At 41.8% G+C, this 21,933-nt stretch overlaps 1 protein-coding gene across 3 annotated transcripts in view; it reads right to left on the bottom strand.

Moving 5' to 3' along the window:
* Positions 1-596: 596 nt before the first annotated feature.
* KCNF1 (potassium voltage-gated channel modifier subfamily F member 1) overlaps positions 597-21,933 on the bottom strand; it is a 41,312-nt gene continuing 19,975 nt past the window's right edge. The window contains exons 1-2 of one of the 3 annotated variants that reach the window (XM_082303096.1): positions 2,660-5,545; positions 597-2,558 (exon numbers count right to left, since the gene is read on the bottom strand). In XM_082303096.1, the coding sequence (XP_082159222.1) occupies positions 901-2,364 (1,464 nt within the window). In that variant the 5' untranslated portion in view covers positions 2,365-2,558; positions 2,660-5,545 and the 3' untranslated portion in view covers positions 597-900. Of the gene's footprint in view, positions 5,546-21,933 lie in introns of those variants that run through there. The other 2 variants (XM_082303094.1, XM_082303095.1) reach the window with 2 other exon arrangements.

The raw sequence follows: 21,933 nt of genomic DNA, 5'->3' as shown, positions 1-21,933 counted from the left end.
GTGCACTTATTTTCAAAGAGTTAAAGCTTCTTATATAGAAGTACTCAGTTTAACTTCACTATAAACTTCCCTTGATTTAGTAGTGAATTAAAGATACCATGATTTAACTTACAGTTTTAAAAAGCTACTTAATTATAAATCCTTCCTGAAAGATCCTTGCATATATAAACCATGCTGTAATTAATAGCTAGAACAAATATTTTTAAATTTGCTCCTTAAAATACATTGATTCTGTTCTGCATCTCTGCTCAAAATATAGCTCCATGTCCCATTGAAAATGACACTTTTTCTGGAAAGAGGAACAGAAGCCTATCCAAAAAGTTGACCCCAAAGTACATTTTACAAAATGAAGCCATTTTTTCACTCTAATATTCTGCACACAGTATATGTTGATACTTTCAGTATCTCTAGGCTCAAATTGCTCGTAACATTTTGCTGTAAGCCTGAATCTAACACAAGTGAGAGGCTGCTTTAATTTCTTAAGGAGCAGTTCCCCTAGCTGCAAAGGCATTGAAGAGAGCCTGGAAGACACAATCTGTGTGATGCTGCTCTTTATTGTCACAGGTACAAATTTCTGATGTGTCAATGCTGCACATTCGGGTCATTGAACATTTACGGATCAGGAAAGACTTTTCAGTCTCTGAAATGGTTACAAATGGTTTTTGTCAGAACACACTCGATATAAGCAGTCTGATCTCAGTGGTGTCCTACTGTTTTATTTTGGGTTAATAATGGTAAAGTCTTACCAACTGTTGATGGAGAAGCCATGGGTTAATTTATATTCATGTTGGAAAAGCAAAGCAGTGCTCCCTCCCAACTCTGACAGATCTGCGAGTCCCTTCCGTAGTTGATTGTCAGGTTGTCCTGATCTGTAGCTTAGCACTGACAACAGCTCACAGTTTATTTGCAGCTTTGAAGCCTGGTCCTATAGTGTTTCTCTTCTGACAGGAGATGAATAAAGGTGTCACTGTGGGAGACTTTTATCCGGCTGCTATAAAAAGGACCGTCTTTGCCTTCCCTTGAAAAATCCTCTAGTTCATTTCTGGAGCCTGTGGCTTTCCCCTCAGCAGAGTTTAGCTCCATCAGCTCCAATTCATGTTTGGCAGCTGTTTCTAAAACTCTCTGTTTGTTGTAATACCTTACAAAGTTGTTAATGATGGGATGGATGGGGAGGGCAATCGCTATCACTCCACAAAGAAAACTGATAGCAGCATTCAGTTTTCCTAGTGTTGTTTTAGGGTAAATGTCTCCATATCCAACTGTGGTCATGGTAATGATTGCCCACCAAAATGACTGAGGGATGCTTTTAAATAAAGTTTCAGGGTGACTTTGCTCCATGGTATAACCTAGGGCAGAAAAGACAAAGATTCCAACAGCTAAGTACATGAGGAGCAGCCCAAGCTCCTTAAAGCTGCGTTTCAGGGCATAGGTTAGGGTCTGGAGCCCTGAGGAATGCCGTGCAAGCTTGAAAATCCTTGCGATCCTCATGATGCGCAGTGCCTGGACTGCTTGCTGGACATTGCTCAGCTCCATCAGCTTGGCTCCAAGGTGGGTCAAGGTCAGGCTGACATAGAAAGGAAGTATTGCTAACACATCGACAATGTTCATGAAAGAAAGGGCAAAGTGGAGCTTGTTGGGAGAGGAGATCAGCCTCAGCACATATTCCATGGTAAACCAGCCTATGCAGGCGGTCTCGATGCTGTCCAGGGTCGGGTGCTCCATACGGTTCCCCTCTGCATCTACAACCTGCAAGTCTGGGATGGTCCCCACGCACATCACAACAGAGGAGATCAAAATAAACAGAAAGGACAGTACAGCAATCACTCTAGCTGGATAGGACGATTCTGGCTTCTCCAGAAATTTCCAGATGCATTTTTGGCACCTTTTCCAGCGACTTTCTGAGGCATCTACTCCCAAGTCATCCAGAATGAGTTGCACCCTTCGGGCTATTTCTTCCAGTTCCTCCTTTTTTTCACTTAGGTGAGCCTTGCAGCAGTCATCCAAAAATTTCAGATCCACTTTCCAAAATTCCATTTCATTCTTGAAACATATGGGGCATATTCCTTTCTTCATGTGAATTTCCCCAAAGTAGTACACGTCAATAATGCATTTGAAAGCATCTGGATCTCTGTCAAAGTAAAACTCTCTCTTTTCAGGATCATAGTCATCACAGAGGGAGAATATGCTATCGTACCCCCCTGATAAACAATTGACCAGCTCTGCCAGCCGTGTTTCTGGGTATTGATTCAGGTTATCTCCGTAGAACACCTGCCTTACTCCACCAACATTGACTACAATCTCCATTTCTTCACTTTTTTCTGATCCATCAGTGTCCACATCTGGAAACCTAGAGTCACCTGCCATTTTAATTGTATTGGACTTTGATTTTTTTAGCCCGTTGTTTGGTTTCACAGCTTTGTGGTTTTAATCTCTCATGAAAGCAAATCAGCACTGAGCCATCCCTGTTACAAATGTCACCAAACTGACCCGGAGTCGTGGTGGGAAAAGTTACTGATAGAAACCTGTGGTCAGGAAAGCCTGGTGAGGAATGCAACAAGCTGCAGGGAAAAGACAAATCATCGGGCTGCTGTGCCTGCAAGCAGGATGTTAGAAAGCTCCAGCAGACTGGAAAGAGAAGAAACCATTTAAAAAAACTCACCACTCTGTTCAGTGCTCGAGAGTCTTTTCAGGTCCCATTCTCTCTCTAAAAGTGATATCTATTCACAGCCTGGAAGTCACGGCAGAGAAATAAATCCTGAGCTCTGATTAACGCAACGTGCAGAGAGTGACAGTTCTCAGAGATAGAGTCGGCGGAGTGAGCCCACGGGAACTGCCGCGGCTTCTCCCTTCGATTCCACAGATTTCCCTAGAAAGCTGCTTTTGAATTTTGTTTCTCTTTCTGTTTTCTGTTTATTGTCTTCCAGAGTTCATCTGCTGACTCTCGCACATAGTCAGTCGGTGCAAACACGCAGAGGAGAAACTTGTGCTTGTTTTCCCTTTGCTGTTTCCCAGCACAATAGGGAGCCTAGGCTGCCAGGAGTCCTTTCCAAACTCTACCCTCTCCTGGTGAAACACAGCAAAGCACCAGCTGCACAGAAAGAACATCCAGCTATTTATACCCCTGCCCCGTGGTACAATGATGTGTTTCTATACTGCCAGGAACGTTAAGGAGTTTGTAAAACATTTGTTTTATCACATGCAAAGCATAATCGTGTATAAAGTCATTCAGAGCTGCAGAAAGACACACAAAGATTTTCTCCAGGCAGAAACCAGAAGAAGCAATATTGTATTTTGGGAATAAATGTATGGCATAAATCTTGCTCTCAGTCGGACTGAAGCAACTCCAGAGCATCTCTGTCCTATGTCAGGACATTGAGTTGATCTGGATTTGTACTGGTGTCTTTGAGAAAGAAGCAGAGACCGTAAAGTTTCTGTTGCCGATGTGGAGCAAAACTTCCCCTGCACTCTGTGCACGTTTCCCAAAGCTCTGGGTCCTCAGTTTTAGCCACCTTTCCGTGACCTGTAGTCAGCGGAGCCTGAGGAGGGTTTGAGTAATTTACATCTGTGATGATTTCTCAGTGACTGCTACTTACCAGAATTAGTGCTTTGTACCACATCCAGCTCTTTAAAACTAGAAGTAGAATAACAAGCATTTCCTTTTAACTTTGTTTTCCCCAAATTCCAGGATTTGATGAACCTTTTTCCCCTGAACCTCTACATGCAGGAAACCTACCACCCTGCTTGTAAATTATTAAATCTGGCTGCAGCTCATTTTAGTGGGTCCAGGAAAACATACAGTTCATAAATTGTTTCTGGCCACAGCAGAATGATCTGTACCATCAAGTTATGATCTTTTCCAGTTTACTGGTTTCTGGAAAGCTTCTCGGTGGAGGGGAATAGAGAGGGGCAAATCCAGCTGACAGTTTGCTTCTCCAGGCTTGTGTCTGTCCTGGGAGAAGGGTGAGATCTGTGATGTGCCTGCTGTCCTCCTGCTGGTGTCAGCCAGCAAGGGGGACCCTGGTGAGTACACAGTACTCCTGCTCCACTGTCTCAAAAGATTATGGGTGCTCAGTAAGACGTGGTGCAGCAGACCTCATCTTGATACAGAATGTGCTCGCAGCATCACATAGCCTGGAAAGGGGACTATCAGGTCCCAGGAAAAGAGTTTTATCTATTAGTCTACACCTGAGTCATGCTGTGAATCTCTGGAGGCCAGTGTCACCTTCATGTGCTCCTGAGTGTGCTGTGTAGTGTGGGTATAATACAAGAAGTCCCTTGAATTTTTTTCCAGGCACGTATAAGTTTACTGAGACTTGCAAGCTTTTTGGGACAAGAAAAATACTTTGGAGACCTGGAAAAACACTCCGTTTTTTTGGGTTCATCAATAAATAATTACCCACCTGTGACTTTCCTGCTCACTAACTAGCTTGATTCTAGCAAAATAAATGTTAAGATGCCAATAGCACTGACATGCTTGCACAGGGGAAAATGCAGATGGGATTACTTACCCAATCTTGCAAAACAAAAGCAAGATCTGGAAGTTAGGCTTCAAATTTTGTCACGTTGCATAAGCATAGGGAAACATGTTCTGTAGATTTAAATCAGATTTAACCATCTCAGATCCTACTCTCTTTGATCAATGATTCATTCCAGTGACCTTTTGGGTTTTCTCTAGGTGATGATAAGAAATCAATGCAGGGTCCAACATGACCAACACAGAAACCTTCGTTTCCAAAAAGGCTTTTCTCCCCCACTTCCTCCTCCCCATCCATTTTACAGAACAAATACCTACAAAAAGGCACACAAGACATTGTTCAGTTTGAAAGGTGAAATCAGCTGCTTTCAAATGATAGATCTCAGCACATTCTCAAAAGGTTGGGAAGAAACTATTTTTGAAATGCCAGATCAGTCCTTGTAAAGACTTTACTTAGTGCAGCTGCTAAAATCCTTGTGCTTTATTCTCCCTCGTCTTGCACCTTTTCAGAGTTCTTTACACCTTTCAGTGTGCCTGTGAAATGTTAGAGATCTGGTAGCATTTTAAATCCACTTGGGCAAATGTAAATGATCCAAAGAGCGGTCAGGGAAATCATAATGAATTAAACCCTTGTTTTTGTAGCTGAAAAGAGTGACACAGGCTTGCTTGATGAATGTTTTGTCAGATGTGTTGCAGATCAGCAAACAACAGGAGCAGGAAGAATAATTTGCAGCAAATAATTTATTTCACTAATTCATTTTTCATCCATGAAAAAGCTTCTCTAATCTAAAAATTTCAATAGCTTTTCTAATCTAAAATTTTCAATAGATAATTGTTGCCCTGTAATTCATTTATGACCAGATTGCTGCAGTTACTAGGGCTCCTAAATTCAACTTCTGTTGCCTGTGTGAACAGGTCAAGCTGTGCTGTGTCTGCTGAAAGTGGTATGTGCTGGCAATTGAATTCCTACAGACCCAACAAGAAACACGGAGGGGTTGATTTTTTTTTGTGTCGGTGCTTTGGCTCAGAGAACAACACATGGATTTGAGCTGACAGTTGTGTTAAGTTTTGGCTGTGGTTCAGACAGGCTCCTTCAGGGAGGAGGAGGAGGAGGAGGCTCAGCCGGACACCAAGCCCTGCAGCCCGAGGGAAGGACTCCTGGGTTGCTGGGCAACCCCACCAAATGCAGCCCCCGCGCCAGCAGGGGTGCCCAGCATGTCCTGGGGTGGGGCTGAACCCCAACAGGGCTTGGTCCACAAGGTGTAGGTGGAGCTCAGATGTGGCTCCCCGGTGACATTGGGTCCTATGAGGTATGTGGGTGGCACAGAGCACCCACAGTCCAGCACAGGGACCTGTAGTAAGAGCAGTCCCCAGAGGATGCTGGCATTCAAGGTTTGGCTCCCTTGTTGACCACTTTTTGGGAAAGGACATTTACCCCTGAGTGGCTTAGTGCCAGTCTGGGAAGAGAGATTGCTCCTCTTGAGCTCTAGTCTGGCTCATACAGCATTCCTGAATCCCAGCCAGCACCTCTATCCTCCTGCCAGATGCACCAAGCTGTTCCCCACAGAGCCATGGGCAGTAGTGGTACATGAAGGACTGTGAATGGCTTAGGAGCCAATCTGAGGGAGATAAGATTGGATTCCACTTAAGAGAGGGGTGCTTAGTACAGAGGCAGGACTTGGGCAGCCTCTCTGCAAGAAGGCTGTGATGGAGTCAGCCCCTGCCTGCAGTGCCTGGGACCATCTGACCTCTCCCTTCTTCCAAAATCAGGCACAAACTCAAGAAAGTTTAGGGACTTGACTATGACTGTCCAACTGAGAAACAGCTAAAGCATGTCTGACACAGATCCAGCCCACGCTGACCAGCTAACATGGACATTTCCTAGCCATCATATGGCCATCAGAGACCATTCCCAACAGAGCATTTGCAGGCAGAACCAGTACTGCAGACTAAAAGGGCTTCATAAGATAGATGGAGACCAGTTGTCAGTTCGCGTCAATGCCCAGGTACATCCTTGGGCACATGTAAATCTGGTTATACTCAATATAACCCTCTCACACACTTCTTCTGTTGTGTCATGTTTGGGTTTTAAATTATATTGGCAGTACTGGACCTGTGATAGATCCAGCAAGAGATCTCAGCATCTAACACACCATTTATTTTCAACTAGATGCAGACTATGGAGAGCTGCTCGAGACAAGAACATGTCATCCAAATGTACTATAGAAAAGTCAATCAGGTACCTAAAGGAGAATGGGGAATGGAAATACCTTTCTCCTTCTCCTTTCCTTGGGGTACTGTGGGGATAAAATTTTCAGCCAGTTGAATGGAAACTACTTCTTCAACTGACTGCACAAGGTTCTGTATGGAAAAAGCACCATGTAATTACCTCATGCCAGTCACAAGAAATGGGAATGGGAAGCAGATAGTCTGAAAGGAAGGGAAGCAATGAATGATGTCATTCTGGGCTTCAGAAAGAACAAATCATCCAGAGCAGCTATTCTGACTACTTTACCACAGCCAGCTTTAGTAAGAGGTTCAAGAAAGATTCTGCTGTAAAAATCCTTTAGGGTTTCCAAATCTAAGGAGGATTCTACTGGTTAGTGCAGCAACCTCACAACTGCACTGGAAGATCCAGCACACCCTCTTTGGCAAGTTAATCCAGCTACTGCAATATGCTGGTTTATCCTTTATAGCTCAATATTGCAAATCCATTTTCAAATCACACCTTTTATCCTTATAACATGCTCTACAATAAAGCCGGCTGTTTTCACACATCAAGAACACATGGATTGCATTCCCATGGGCTCTGTGGTTCCCAGCATGGATTTGGTGGCACTGCCATAGCACCAGCACCAACCTCATGCACCTCCCCAGCGTATCTGAAGGGCCACAGGGCATGACTTGATGGCATGGACTGTAACACCAGGGCATGTGGGAGAGGAGTGTTGTGGGCACTGACTGTCTGCAGGAAACCTTCGTGATGCAGTGACAGCAGCTCACGGTCCCAGCACTGATGCGTGTCTTGCATGTGTAGCCATGAGCTACTGGAGTGAATCTGAGCCTCAGCCTGAAACATGTCCATCGCCCACTGCTGCTATTTCTGGCAACAGATGAGTCTTTTAAATCCCTTGATGTGGGAAAAGAAGGGTCCCTCAAATGTAAAGCTAGAGAAAAAAATTCTCTACTTTTTTTAAATACTTTGTATGATGTTTCTCAATATATTAGACTTCCTTCAGATTGATATATTAAGAACAAGAGGTTATGAAATGGCTGAGTTGAGATGGGTATCTAGACTATAACAGACACACTCACCTTGTAAATCTGGTTTTATGTGTCTCTGTTTCCAGCATATGTACATATTTCTCCAAGACTATTACTTCAAACTAGTCTTTTCCCCATTTATTTTCCCCTCTCTTAGCTGCTTTTGTTTTTTTTCAAGTTCAATATTTATACATAGGCAGTTTATTGTATCAGATCTTTTAATTAATACCTTATTAAAGGGCTAGTAATAGCTTGCTGCAAATTTCAATTGACCTTTTTCCATTTGACATTAATGAGTCTCTTTTCCTGTACAATTAGACCTGCTTTAAGTGACCACTCAGGACAACAGCCAAATCTCTGATTTAAGGTAATTTACTTTAAATAAATAAAATGCAACCTTCACTGTAAGCAGCTAACACATGGGTTCAAATCAAGCATATCAGTGAGCCACGAATAGGATGGGAGATGGAGATGCTGTAAAAGATTTAAGAACCTTGACTTATTTACAGCATCACTGTGTCTTGAGGAAGGACTGGAATTTTGTTTCTTGCTCTTAAACACTGCCATCAGAAGATTTGAATGTTGTTGCATGTACAAAGGAAAGCAAAAAATGAGGTGAAAAGGCTACAGTTGCAGAGACAATGACTGAAAAATTAAGAATTTCATATACATTGAGTATGGCCACAGTCCAAAAATTTGCATGTGCACATGTAAATTAGGGGCTGTATCAGAGTGAATAGGCACAAGGTGGTTGAATACAGTTTGCATGGGTGACCTCAGCTCTGGCACTTCCCAGCTCTGAGTGTTTGCCTCTGCAATCCCACTGTTGACTTTTATCATGACTTGCTGCATATAATTTCCTGCAGGACACATGACATGCTGGTGCTGCTGCCTGGCAGCTTCCCTGGAGCAGCCTCGCCAGCTCGAGTGAGGGATTGCCCAGCAGACAACTGTAAATGGTACAGGGACGAGTGTAAGAGGGTCTTGCTGGTGGCACTGGTGAAGTGATGGGCCTAGCCTTCCCAAAGACAAACATTCCCATCACTACCAATGATATCGTTACCAGTAACTGACTTGAAGAAAAGACCAAGACAGTGACAGCAGGGAGGGAAATGCAATGGGCAGACTGTCTCCTAAGTTTTGGCAGCCAAGACACAAAGCCAGTTTCTAAGACTGATGGGGCAGAGGTTTTTAATGTGGTTTTATGTGTTTTCTTTTAAAAAATTCAACGCTACAGCCCTCTACTGTGCTTGGAGTTGGAATAGTGATTAATAATACTCTGCACAGGCTATTGTTCCTAATTCTTTGAAAGAGGAGATTGTTTAGCAATTTAACATGTACTGTTTAAAAGTAGAAAGTATTTTTATATAAACTAACATTTTTGTTGTGTCCAATCAAAATGAGGAAGAAAATCAAATAATTCATAGTTAACATGGTCAAAGGTACTCCTATATGTGTGCTCAAAGAAGAAAATATATGTAATATTTTCGAGTGTGAAAAAGCTGTAAAGAAAACCTGTTGGGAAAAAAAACCAGAAAACATTTAATCAGTGTGCTGAAACAGAAATAAAAAATAAAATACTTTCATTGATTCTAGAAAACATGGCAGCAGAAAGGAAAATACAGGCTTCAGCAAAGCCTGCAATTCTCAGAGGCTCCTGTAAATACAGCTATAATTTTCCTTCTTTCAGTGAGTGGTAGATGATGAAGGAGAGGAAGGTGAGTAGGCAGAAGCAGAGGCAGAGTTCATCTTTTCACAATTATGCAATTACCCATGGAGGTATCCTGTGAACATTTGACTTCATTAAACCCTGCAGGACTGAGGCCTGTGGCAGCATGCCGCAGAGCCCCTTGCTGACAGTGACTCCCACAGCTTGCAGGCTCTATGGGCTTGCTCCCTCCATCTCCTGTGACAGTGACTGTCCTGCCTTGTGGCCAGGAAGGCCGTCAGGGACTGGAGGATGTGGTATTCCCTGGCCGGCATTCTGCTTGCACAGCTGGCATAGAGTGGAAGCATTAAAGCATGCAAATTTGTGGTGATGAAAGTAATTTTTTATCAGTAAACATTTCCACTATAGATCAGAGAAAGGCGAACATCAAATGTGCTTTCCCCTTCCCTTGGTGTTCAAATGACTGCTTTCAGAAGTGATGGGATCATGTTCTTATTCTTGTTGCCTTTGAAAAAAGAAGTCCAAACCTCTGTGTGACCCTTCCTAGACAAACTGCTTTCAGCATCTCCCTTTTTGCCTGTGTTCTTTAGCTTTGCTTAGCAAAAATGTTTGCTGAATTTAAGTGGAATTTACAAAGAGTTTTAAGTCAATCAAAACTACATTTTCTGGAGGACAAGCAATCTGTCAGGAATTATTTCCTGGTGCTACTCTGGATTTGTCATCTGCCACTGGGCGAGTCTTTTGCCTTCTTGCTACTTATCTTAAGCTGTTTGGCAACACATCATATTTCTTAATAGCTTACAAAGGAGTCAAAGAAAAACATTTTTAATTTGACAAACAGATTACAAATAAGCTTCTAAATTGTCTGAATGGCTCTAAAGCTAACCCACATATTTCTAAGTGATTTGTCTAGACAATGGATGAGTCAAGCCTTTTATCCATTCTGTTTTATACAATAATCAGTTCTGCTCAGTGAAGATTTCATTTAACATTACTAAATTGAATGCCTTTCATTACTATGTGCTGTTTAATTTAACACTGTATTGACATCTTGCATACTAAATAACTTTTTTATCAGGGTAGAGTCATAAGCCCATTCTCACAATGTGATAAGAGCAACACCATCCATGTATGCACTAGTAGTGTCCTCAAAGATGAGACTATGGAATCCAAGGTATCCCATTGGGCCCAAAAAAAAAAGGGCTAAGAAGATGAAAGGAACCTCAGTGATGAATGGGAAATGCTGCTGTTGAAACCTTTCTTTATTACCATTCTCTGTCATTTTCAATTGCCCTCTCCCGATGAGTAACAAGGACTTCATCGCTTTTGCCAAGCTCCACTGCAAGTTGCTGCTGTGATAACACAGGTTAATCACAGGACAGGCAGGGCCTCCTCGCTTCTGGCAGAGGATTTCAACCACCCTGTGACTTCTCTTGGGTGACCTTGAGAAAGCAGTCCTTGCCTATAACAGCAATGATGTTAAAACTCCCCTTAATGGAAATTATCTCCCCTGTACCCTATACCCAGTTTTAACTGCTCAGTCCTCTCTACTCTTTTCTTTAGGCTTCTGTGCACATTATTGAGACTATGCAGTAACAGAACCACCAGGAAAAGGAACTCCTTCTCTGGTCAGGACATCCACAGTCACACCTTACCACAAATCACTGGGACACATCCCACAAATCAGCGTAAAAATTCCTATCCTGACAGAAAATAGCACTGTGCTAAATATCAGAGTAGAAACCATAATGCCTCTGGCTCTACAAATGTAAAACTTTATTCCAATCATGATAAATACTTCAGTATTTAGCTGATCTCATAAAAAATAGTCTTACAAAAATAGCTCAAATCTCAAAGCAGATTTCCTTTATTTTGCAGAAAGTATGGGTACTACCATACATTTGAGGTCAGGTGCTAGTTGTAAACATCCCCGTAAATGTGGCCAGAATACATAATTATCAGATCTTATACATACAAATATTAAGGGATTTAATTGCCTGTATTTGGAAATGGTTTTGGACCATACGGTTGAGGTTTTAAAAGCAGTTGTCAATGTTTCATAACAGGGGGTTTGCCTTTGGCTTATTTGACAGCAGAGCTGGATATACCAGTAGCACCATGAATAATCTAAATAATCAATCATTAATTAATACATGGCTGGGTTCTTCTCTCATATTGGTCTTAGACTGGTTATGTACTGAAGGCAAAATCAGGTACTGTGTAATTTTATATGTTTTGCAATAAATTCCTGATGTATGTGCATGAAGAACTGCATGCTGACACTGCATAGGTGGGGAACACCACCCCTGCTCCCCAGCTTCACAGTCTGCTTGAAACTTCTGTTTCAGAGCTGGTGACAATTCATTTAATAATTAACCATTTACTGTTTGGTCTTCACTCATCTCTTGTAGTCCTTTTCCTTGATAAGATTGACTAACATGAATTAATTTTAACTAGACCTTTACAAAATACATAACATTTTCTAGGAATTTCTGATACCCTGACATTCTGTTGAGATGCAGGAGGAGGGAAAAACTAATCTGCATCTTAAAAATTTCCCTGCATCATGTCAAACAAATCTAAATATAGGACCTTGGAATCTTTAGTTTAGCAACACTAAAATTTTACATTGTGAAAATGTTTATACACTGTATGTTAAATATTACATTCTGATATTGTGTTATAAATACAATGCTGCTAGTACAATACAAGGCCAAAAAAAAAAAAAAATTGAAATTACAAACCTCAACTAAACATTTTAGCTACAGAGATAAATATATTTTGATATTATGAAAACAGTTTCTTTCAACACAAGGGTGTAGCTTGATTAAGTGTTTTTATTGCATTTTGGCAACTTTCTATTTAACTGAATTGCATTTATCTGACATGAATCTCTTCTGTCAAAAAATTATCTGTTCTATTTCCAGTGTACAACACCAGTAATTCTAACACTTATGAGATTCTTCACATTTCCTTGCCAGACCCTTTCTTAGAAATTGGGAATGACAGATGGGATTTGTGAGAGAAAAGGATACTTTCTGTACATATAGCCCAAGGGCATGAGAAGAAGTCAACATTCTCCAAATAGATTTTCACTAGCTATTGCCTTTGTTTTCTCTGTAGCCTCTCTCTTCTTATTAAGCTGGAATCATCTTCAATTGTTGTCCCTGAGTATATTTTTCAAAAGGAAAGAATGTCCTTTGAGGAACCCATGGGTGTAATGAAAATGCTCTTTACATCAATCAAACAGTAACAAAGCCGATCCATCCACCATGCATGGACTCTCATCTCAAAAGTGACTGAAAATCTGTAAAACACCTATCAAAATTCGTGTCAGTACAAATGCAATGAAAAGGGGAATTAGGATCCTATAAAAAAAACCACATTTCACTGCTCCAACCACAACTGGTTTCTAACTGCAGCACTGCAACATTAATACCCGATATTTCCAGTATGTACCTGTTACAGTTGTAAGGCCAGAGCAAAAACTGAGGTACCTCACACATGACACATCTCTATACACCTTGTATGTTAATATATTTTTATGGGAACATCTGAATTTCGTCTTCTGGCGTTGGGGTTTTTTGAGAGCTCTCCTGGTTTTTTGGGTTTTTTTCCTCTGTTAAAGGAATTTTCCCCCTATACATGTTGCTAGGGGAACAAATGGCTGAGTATTTCAGAAAAACAAAAGGACCTGGCTGCTCTTTTTGTTTCACCTGGGTGTGTGGGCAGTTGGTCTGGTGTTTGGAGAGAGAGGGAAGCTGCTGGTTCTTCAGCTGTTTTTTTTCTGCCGGAGCAGCCCCGGGATCCCAAGCCCGCCTTCCCTGCCCCACTCGGAGCCGGGCTGTGGCCGCCCTGCCCCCGCCATTGCTTTGAGCCTTCGCTGCGTTGTAGCCGTGCTCACCCTGCCTGCCCAGACCTCCGGGGGGTTCTCCGTTTGGATACATCTCGTCTGCCACCTGGGATTTGTGCTCGTCCCTGCCGTTCCAGCCTGCCGTTCCAGCCTGCTGTTCCTGAGGGTCCGGCCGGACACCGGGATCGGCTGCCCAGGGGTTTGTGAAGCCTTTGTCCCATCCCTTCCCGGGATCCCAGGCCGCCAGTGCCGCGTGCTCCCCGAGCTCGCTCCGGAGCGCCCCCTGCAGCCGCGGGGGAACCATCGCACCTGCCCTGCTCACCGGGAGCCGCCAGCGCCCCTGCCGGCTGCGAGCGGAACTGCACCCGAGGGGAAAGGGCCCGACAGCCGAGAAGGCTGGGACTGGGTTTGTGATTGTTCGCTGTTACTGCCATAGTTACTGTTGTTTGTTTGACTGGTTATATATATAATAGTAAAGAACTGTTATTCCTATTTTCCACATCTTTGCCTAAAAGCCCCCTTGATTTCAAAATTATAATAACTCAGAGGGAAGGGGGTTGCATCTGCCATTCCAAGGGAGGCTTCTGCCTTCCTTAGCAGACACCTGTCTTTCAAACCAAGACATCTGGAAACTGATTTCTTCTACAGCACCAGAGCAAAATGGTCCATCAAAACTGCATTTCAGATCAACAGGGTAATAGGATGGAATGTATTTTAAATTCCCTCTGTATTCATTCCTTAATTTGAATAATGCTTTTCATTCCTCCTTACCTTTATTTTTTTTACCAAATTTCATTTTGAAGAAGTTGGCACTTGCTGGGTTTTGGACCAAAACATAACATTCCATCAAAATGGGTGATTTTTTGACAAACTTCTCAAATACGTAACTGTTGCACACACATTGTGAAAAATTCTCTTAAACTGAGTCATTGTGTAAGTTAAGAACTTTAATAATTTGGTGCTGCATTCTGCAAGAACTCTGTCTCAGGTTACTTGTTGATGACAGTAAATTGGTTTTTAAATGATATAAAAGCTTCCAAATCAGCATTTCAAAAAGCAGGTAGGTAATCTAAAGACTGTAAGTACAGAATGTAAACACAGGTGGGTCCAGACATCGTTTCAAAATTTGCTGCATATTTCAAATAACTGAGGAAGTGATATTCCCTTGTCTGTTTACCATAAACTCATTACAAAGAGTTCTCCCAATTTAAATACAGAATATTATTTCAGTCATTTTGCTCTTTTTCCTGCTCACAACTTGCTTGCAAGATGGTCCTGGTTTTCTTCAAATATATGCACTATCACTACTTATTATCTATCAGTATTACAATTACACACACAGGTACCATTGAATCATTGGGATTTTTTTCATGTAGTTGGGAAATTTTTCCAGCAATGAGCAAGAAGCAGCCAAGAATGCATAGCAATCAAGAGTAGGGACAGGACAGGAGAGCCACCCTGCAGAAAGACCTGGACAGGCTGGAGGAGTGGAGTGACAAGAACCTTGTGAAGTTCAGCAAGGGCAAGCGTAAGGTCCTGGGAAAGCGAAGTCCAGGAATGCAGCACAGGCTGGGATCTACCGGTCTGGAAGCAGCTCCAGGAAAGGGACCTGGGGGCCCTGAGGGACAACAGCTCAAGAGTGAAAGTTGTGCTGCTGCGGCAGAGAAAACCAACATGATGCTGGTCAACAGGGGCAGCACCAGCAGAAAGAAGTCATTGTCCCACTCTTTTCACTGATTGTCAGGTCACATCTGGAACACTGCGTTCAGTTTTGGCCCCTGCTTTGCAAAAAAGGATGTGGGTGGGCTGGAGAGGCACAAAGATGATAAAAGGACTGGGCAGCCTGCCATATGAGGAAAGGCTGAAAGAACTGGGTTTGTTCAGTCTTGAAAAGAGAAAGTTCAGAGGAGACCTTATCACCATATTCCAGTTTTTAAAGGGTGGATACAGAGCAAATGGAGACTTCCTTTTCCAAGGAGTCACATGGAAAAGAAAATGGGTGTTAGGTACAAGCTAATCCTGGGGAGATTTCCATGAAACACAATTGGAAAATTTTTCACAATGGGGAACAGTCAAGCATTGGAATAACCTCGCCAGGGTAGTGGTGGATTCCCCAGTACTGGACACTTATAAGATTCAGCTGGACAGGGTGCTGGGCCATCCTGTCCAGACTATGCTTTTGCCAAGAAAGATTGGACCAGATGATCCTTGGGGTCCCTCCCCACCTGGTATTTTATGACCTCATGATTCATGTGCTAAAGCCTTTTATTCACATGGTAACCTGTAATACTTTTGCATAAATAACAACCATTTCTTCAGTTTGTAAACAAAACTCATGTGAGTGTGTCTGCAAGGGGAGACGTATGGATTATTCCAATGGCTCTTTGGCATCAAACAAATTTGAATGAATAAATATCCCTAAGCCCAGCACTGACACTACACATTTTAGAGATGTTGAGTCACTAGAAATTCCAGGTTATGAGGATGAAAGTAAAAGTACCCATCTGAAGTTACCTCTGGGACAGCACAGTATCCCTGAGGCTGCAGCCTCCTCACTCATTGCCAGGCTCATGATCTGCTTCTGCAGGGTCCAGCTCTGCACAGACTCATGTTTTACCACTGATCCACATTGAAAAGGGATGTCTCATGTCAAAGCAATGAGGAAAAATTAGCACTGGGCATGTGTTCTGTGGTGCAGTGATGCTGTGTCTCACATTGCTACTTCTGCTCTGCACATTCGTGGAACAAGTCAGCTTCTGCCCCAGAAGGAAACAGAAATCACTGATTTCCTCTTGAAAGTAGAAGGATAGAAGCAGAAAGAAGGCTCAGCCTAATGTTGTGCATATCCTTTGATCCCACCTAGAGTACAAAACAGGCTGGCTGCTGAGCTCACCACTTCCTTCTTCATCCTTCACTCAGGGGACCATCTCCCTTCTCCCCAGCCTTCCTGAAGGCTCTCAGCTAAAGCTGTAACAGGTGCCCAGGAAGGAAAAGTCACCAAAATAAACACTACTCCCACACATCTCATCTGTCTTCTCACACGTAGTGGGAATTAGGGAAAGAAATTTTCTTTTGTCATATTTAGAAGCTTTCTTCTTTTTAGAAGTGTAAAGGTTGATATTTACTGTCAGTTGTTGGATGCTTCAGTTGAACAAAATAGTTTCTTTGCTGTGGATCTATAAATAACCTTATTGAGTAACTGAAAAATATGAAGGATACATTTTATCCTTCCCAAAGTATGTACACTTCTTACCACTAGGTAAACAACTTTATTCTATTCGGAACTAGCAGTGAATTTCCTAGTGTGTGTCCGGTCTCTGGTGTAGGAAAATAACAAGTAGAAGTTAGTTAGACGAAAGGAGATTTATTTTTCCAGATTAAGCTTGAGAAGCTTTTCTTGTCTAAGAATACAAGTCCATTATTTGGTGATTATTTTATTTTTCTTGGATTATATGTTCTCAGCAGTATTTTGGAAGGAAATCTGGTGGTGCATAGACATTAGCATAATAATACAGTTTTATTTCCTAAATCCTTTCTGAAAATTCAGGTGTTACAGTCTCAGCATTTCTACAGCACAATAAATTCCCTAAGCACACCACAGGGTTTCATACACCAGCTCCTTGCTATAAAAGGACACTGAGTGGCCACCAGAAAGGTACTGTCAAGTGAGGAACTAAATGACAAAGCTCTTTTAGGGAAAAAACCAAAACAACAAAAAAACCCAGCACAAAAGCAAACAAACAAAACCAACAACAACAAAAAAAACCCTAGTAATCTTTGCTAAACAAAACTAGCTGTCATAGCCAGTGCCTTTCTCATTCACTTAATTTCTTTATCAGATCATAAAATTTGATTATTTTCTTTTATCTTGCCTTGGACCATAGTACTTGCTGTATGAGGGAAAACATTGATTGTCCTTCTTAATTGCTCACAGAGCAGCAGCTTTGAGTGTCCTGCCACTGCTAACATATCTATGAATCCTTTTGCAGGGACTCAAAATCTTGCCAAAGTAGGAATTGAGCAGTGAAAATACTTCTTTTTTCTCGTTTCATGGTCCCTAGCTTTGGCCTCCTCCACCTGGACCTGCTTCCCCATGTCAAATGAACATGCACTGATTTAAAGCTGAGAGGATGTGCTGAAGGATTACCAGCTAACAAGCTGGACTACACTGCATATTTTTACCACTACGCCTTGCAGTTAGGACTCTTAAGCCACAATGATATACTACCATCACTCTAACTGAGATACAGATGCTCTAAAGTAAAGCTTCTAATTACCAGGATAACTTGACCTCCTCATACAGCAAATGTTCATTTACACTAATACAATTGCAGAAGGGGAACACTAGTGTCATTGGTAATACTGGGTTTTAAAACTGGGAAATGCTACCTGATGACCACTTGTTAAATCTGTCTGTAACAAAAATAAACTAATGCAATGACACCTTAGTTTTTTCCATGAGTTGGGATTTGCTCTGCATCTGCCAGCTCACTCTCCCTACCACCACAGCACTTGCTCAGAGTCAAGCACAGTAACAGCTGCTTAAGGAGCACATGGGTTAAACATGTTGAGTTTTTCTGGCTCACTTGTGGGACATTCTCCTTTCAGTACTTTCCTGGCTCTGATTCTGGGTGGACCCAAACACTGGTGGATATACCAGTTCTTCACTCAGGCTTGCTCTCACTGCCCTCCTGCATACCAAGAACAGGAGTTACCTAGGCAGGCCTTCAGTTCTGGCTTCAGCATCCTGCTCCATGTCACATCAAGGTGCCAAATTTGCATGCACTGGCTTGTGGACCAAGCATTGTAAGTGACAGCAAAGTCTCCAAAAACAATAGTTGGGGCAGAGGATGTAAGGAATAAGAAGAGTGAGTAGCTGTCAACAGTCTGCAACCTCACAGTGCTATTAGCATTGGAAAAAAGTCCCCGTTCATTTTGTCTTATCTGACAGCCACAGCTTTACAGTATCTGAAAGCCAGAGGAAGGGATCAATAGACATTTGCTGACAACTGGGATTTTGTTTTAATCCATCCACAAAAGGTTATGTTTTGGTAGCAGATGTTTCTATACAGGTCTGAAATCACAAAAAGAAGGCCAGCTAGCCCTTTACAGGACTCATGGTTTAAACAGCAGGAATACTGCTTGCTGCAGAGCAGACTTCCCATTTCCAGTGGCAAAGTCCACCCTGGTGACAGAGACACAATTGTCATGCTCAGGTTAAAATAAATGTATTCTTCAGGTAGGCTTTTAAGTAGAGAGAATGTAATTTATTAGAACAAATTACATCCCTGAAGGAAGTAAATAAGCTTTCAAGGACATAAACTGTCTTCTAAATGTAGTAGTCATGGCATGATGAATTGCGTGTTTGTAAATACCACTTAGAGCCTGGATGTTGAAGTTGCTGTATAGAAGTACCAGCTTGTTTTAACAGTTTTATGATCAAGCAGTATCCAAAAGACAACGAATTCACCTTAATTCATTGCCTATACTGTGTTCATTTAATTTTCTTTAGGGACAGGTACACAGCAAATTTCTATAAATCTTACATCAGGATGGAATTGCTAATACCTAAAAGAAAACCTTAGCCTGAGAGAATCATTGGTTACATGTGTCCAAAGCATCTGACCTGTGTTTTTGATTAAGACGTGAGGTTTCAAGCAAGAATGAGCAAAGAAAACCCAACCTATCTCAAATCTTTAAACCAGTCTTTAAATCTTTGATGCTAGCCAAAATGGCAAACAAACATAGTCAACTCAGATTCACAGTCAAGTTACGGACAGGAAAGTTTGATGAAACCTTTTGAGATGCTTACCCATCTTGCTGGACCTCTTTCCTTCTGCCACCTGACAGCTGTGTTTGGTGCCTGAGTGTTTACAGTCACTGTGATATAGTGGGCTGGCTAAAAATCAAAGACAAGGAGTGTTTGAAAAAGGTATTTCCATTAAAACAAAAAGTTGACTTGTTTGTGCTCCCAGCTGACTCTATGTTGTAATACCTGTGCTTTACCTCCTGGACTTCAGTTACATTATAGATTCATTTATTGGTTGGGTTTTGTTTGTGGTTTTGTTTTGTTTTGGGCTTTTTGTTAGACTTTTCCGTTTCCCAGTCATACTGCCATTTTCTATTACTTGCACAAAAATGTCTCCATAAAAACCTTCATCGCCAATCTTAACATTCCTGTATGAGAACTTTCATTCCAATTTCTAATTTCAGTAAAGGCACTGCACAAAAGCTGTTGAATTATTCAGAACTATATGTAACTGGTACAAATTCTCTAGGCTCTGTCTAGTTTGATTAAAGGTAAATCCTAGCAGACATTGTAACTGCATTGAGAGAGTAAACAGGAAGAGTTAAACAACCTGTAAATGAATGATAAATCCCCCACCTTCTGCAGATACCTTTCCCTCCTCATTTATATCAAAGCATTTACCATCATCTTACCTAATTTTTCTTCATTTAGAAAAACCTATGCCATTACATGCAGGATTGATTATGATGACACAGCAGAAGCAGATGCCTGTTCATAGTAGCTTATTGGAGTAAGAAATGAAACAAGTTCTTGTTTATCTGGGGCCTGATCTCTCTGAGGCATAAAAAAGCTGGAAGTACCTGCCTTAGGAAGTGTTTTCAGTGTGGCTGTGTTGCCACTGCAGAATATAAACCTGCCATGGGATTACAGCAGTGACCCTGTCAGACCCAAAGCATGTGGACAACTGAATTTGGAATGTTTTGTCTAAAACTGAATCTCATGACTTTGTCAGTGTCAAGAGGGACTGCAGGTCTGTTCTGTGCAATTGGCCAGGCACTGAGGGGATTATTTACATCCCAAAGCACTGAAGTTGAAGAACAGCATGAGGCACAGCTGACTGTGAAGAGCAGCGGCACCTGTTGTCATCAGAAAACTCAACTGAATGAATAAAACTTCTAACAACTGCCATAAGCAGATGTTAAAAGTGGGATCTCTTGGGAAGTGTAAAGCAAATGTTACCTACAGTATGCTGACTGAAATTAAGTATCTGTCATGAGTACTCTTGGGCTAAGTCCACCATAAGAAGGAGCTGGGTAATCTCTGAAAGCAGTTACTCAAGAATGCTCCCTTTTACCTTTGAAAATGTCACTTCTAATCCCATTCCTTGGGATTTTTGCACGACCATTCAGCTCCTGTGCAAACTTAGACCAACAGAAAGAATTGCCTTCTCCCTGTCTCATTTGTGCAGGTGTCAGCAGGATGGTAGAGGTAAAAGAGAACTCAGCCATGAGTAGAGCCAGGCCTCCATTCACAAGATTAAATCCATTTGGGGATTCCATTTGGCCTTCTCATACTGCCTTGAGAAGATGGCATAGAGGCCTCATGCCTCTCTGTAGACTGGGAAAGCCATACCCATCTTTGATTCTCTGCTGGTGGGATGAGGGGATGGATTCTGTCAATTCTATAGATTTATGTCCACAGCAAAGCACAGGGGCAATCTTCTTTAAATCTGATGTCACACTCTGAGGGGAAGTTGGGTGAAGTTCTTCCAACTTGACTGACCATCTTTCACTTGTATTGAATTTCAGGACTAGGTTCACTTGCCCACACATAGGCACCTGGAACCATTTTAGATGCTTCAGCAAGTACCCTGCTTGACTTCCAGTGCCAGAAACACAGAGAACTACAATTAGCCCTGTGTCATCTTAGTCCACCTCATGCCAATAGCTCGGATGTTGTCGGGATCCTCTGGCAGCCGAAGGGGCTCCCAGTTTAGAAAGGATAGGTAATCCCATAAGAGGACAGAAACCCTACTTAACTGATCTTTTATACAGCTGCAATTCCACATTTTTGATATTGGAAGCATTAGACAGCATTCAGGCTAACCCATTTCTGAAAGCTAAAATATAAACAGATTTGCCAAAAATATTTATTAGATTGCCTAAAATTCATAAAACTTCTAGGAAATAAACCTATTTATCAGCAGTTTAGAAGCAGAGTGGGGCATTTCCTAAAGCCTTGGAAAGAAAAGTACTCAGAAAGAAGAGAAGAGGAACAGAAATACCAGTCATGTCTCAACGGTTTGTGGAAAAATAATATGTGGAACTAAAAAGGTGGTGTATTTCCTTCTTTTAAGGATGCTATTACCCTATAAAGTGCAATATTTTGTATGGCCTGGCAGGGAAGACTACTGCTAAAATCTACAAACCTGTAATGAAGGAGACAATTCCCCATGCACTGAAATTTTGGATGTCTGTGGCAATAACTGATAATGGATGTAACCAAGATTTGGAATACACTGAATAACTGAAATGAATGCAGAACAGGTTGTTGCTGCCCATTGACAACTTAGTTATAATTTAAGCAACTGGACAGGGATGAAGGGCAGGAGTGGAACTCAAGACCACCTCTCCATTCAGGGAAAATATACCCATAGTTTTGGAGCAATATTGGGCAACACAAAATACATTTACCACAGGTGTATTTCTCACCATCTGAAGAATGAAATTAACGGCATTTTCTTGATCTCAGCTGTTGTCTTGGGATGTATCAGAGACAGGGTCTAAGAGAAAGGCTAAAATTGTTTGGGTTATTTAATAGAGACTGGTTTTACTGATTTCCAGCTAGTTAGAGCTAAAAAAGCTAGCTTGACATGTGATTTTTTTAGGAGCTAATATTTTCTCTTGGAAGTCTGTAAGTCTGCA

This window comes from Coloeus monedula (genome assembly GCF_965178545.1).
Source record: "Coloeus monedula genome assembly, chromosome: 2".
In the NCBI taxonomy this organism is placed as follows: domain Eukaryota; kingdom Metazoa; phylum Chordata; class Aves; order Passeriformes; family Corvidae; genus Coloeus; species Coloeus monedula.
This window is presented reverse-complemented; position numbering and strand designations above follow the sequence as displayed.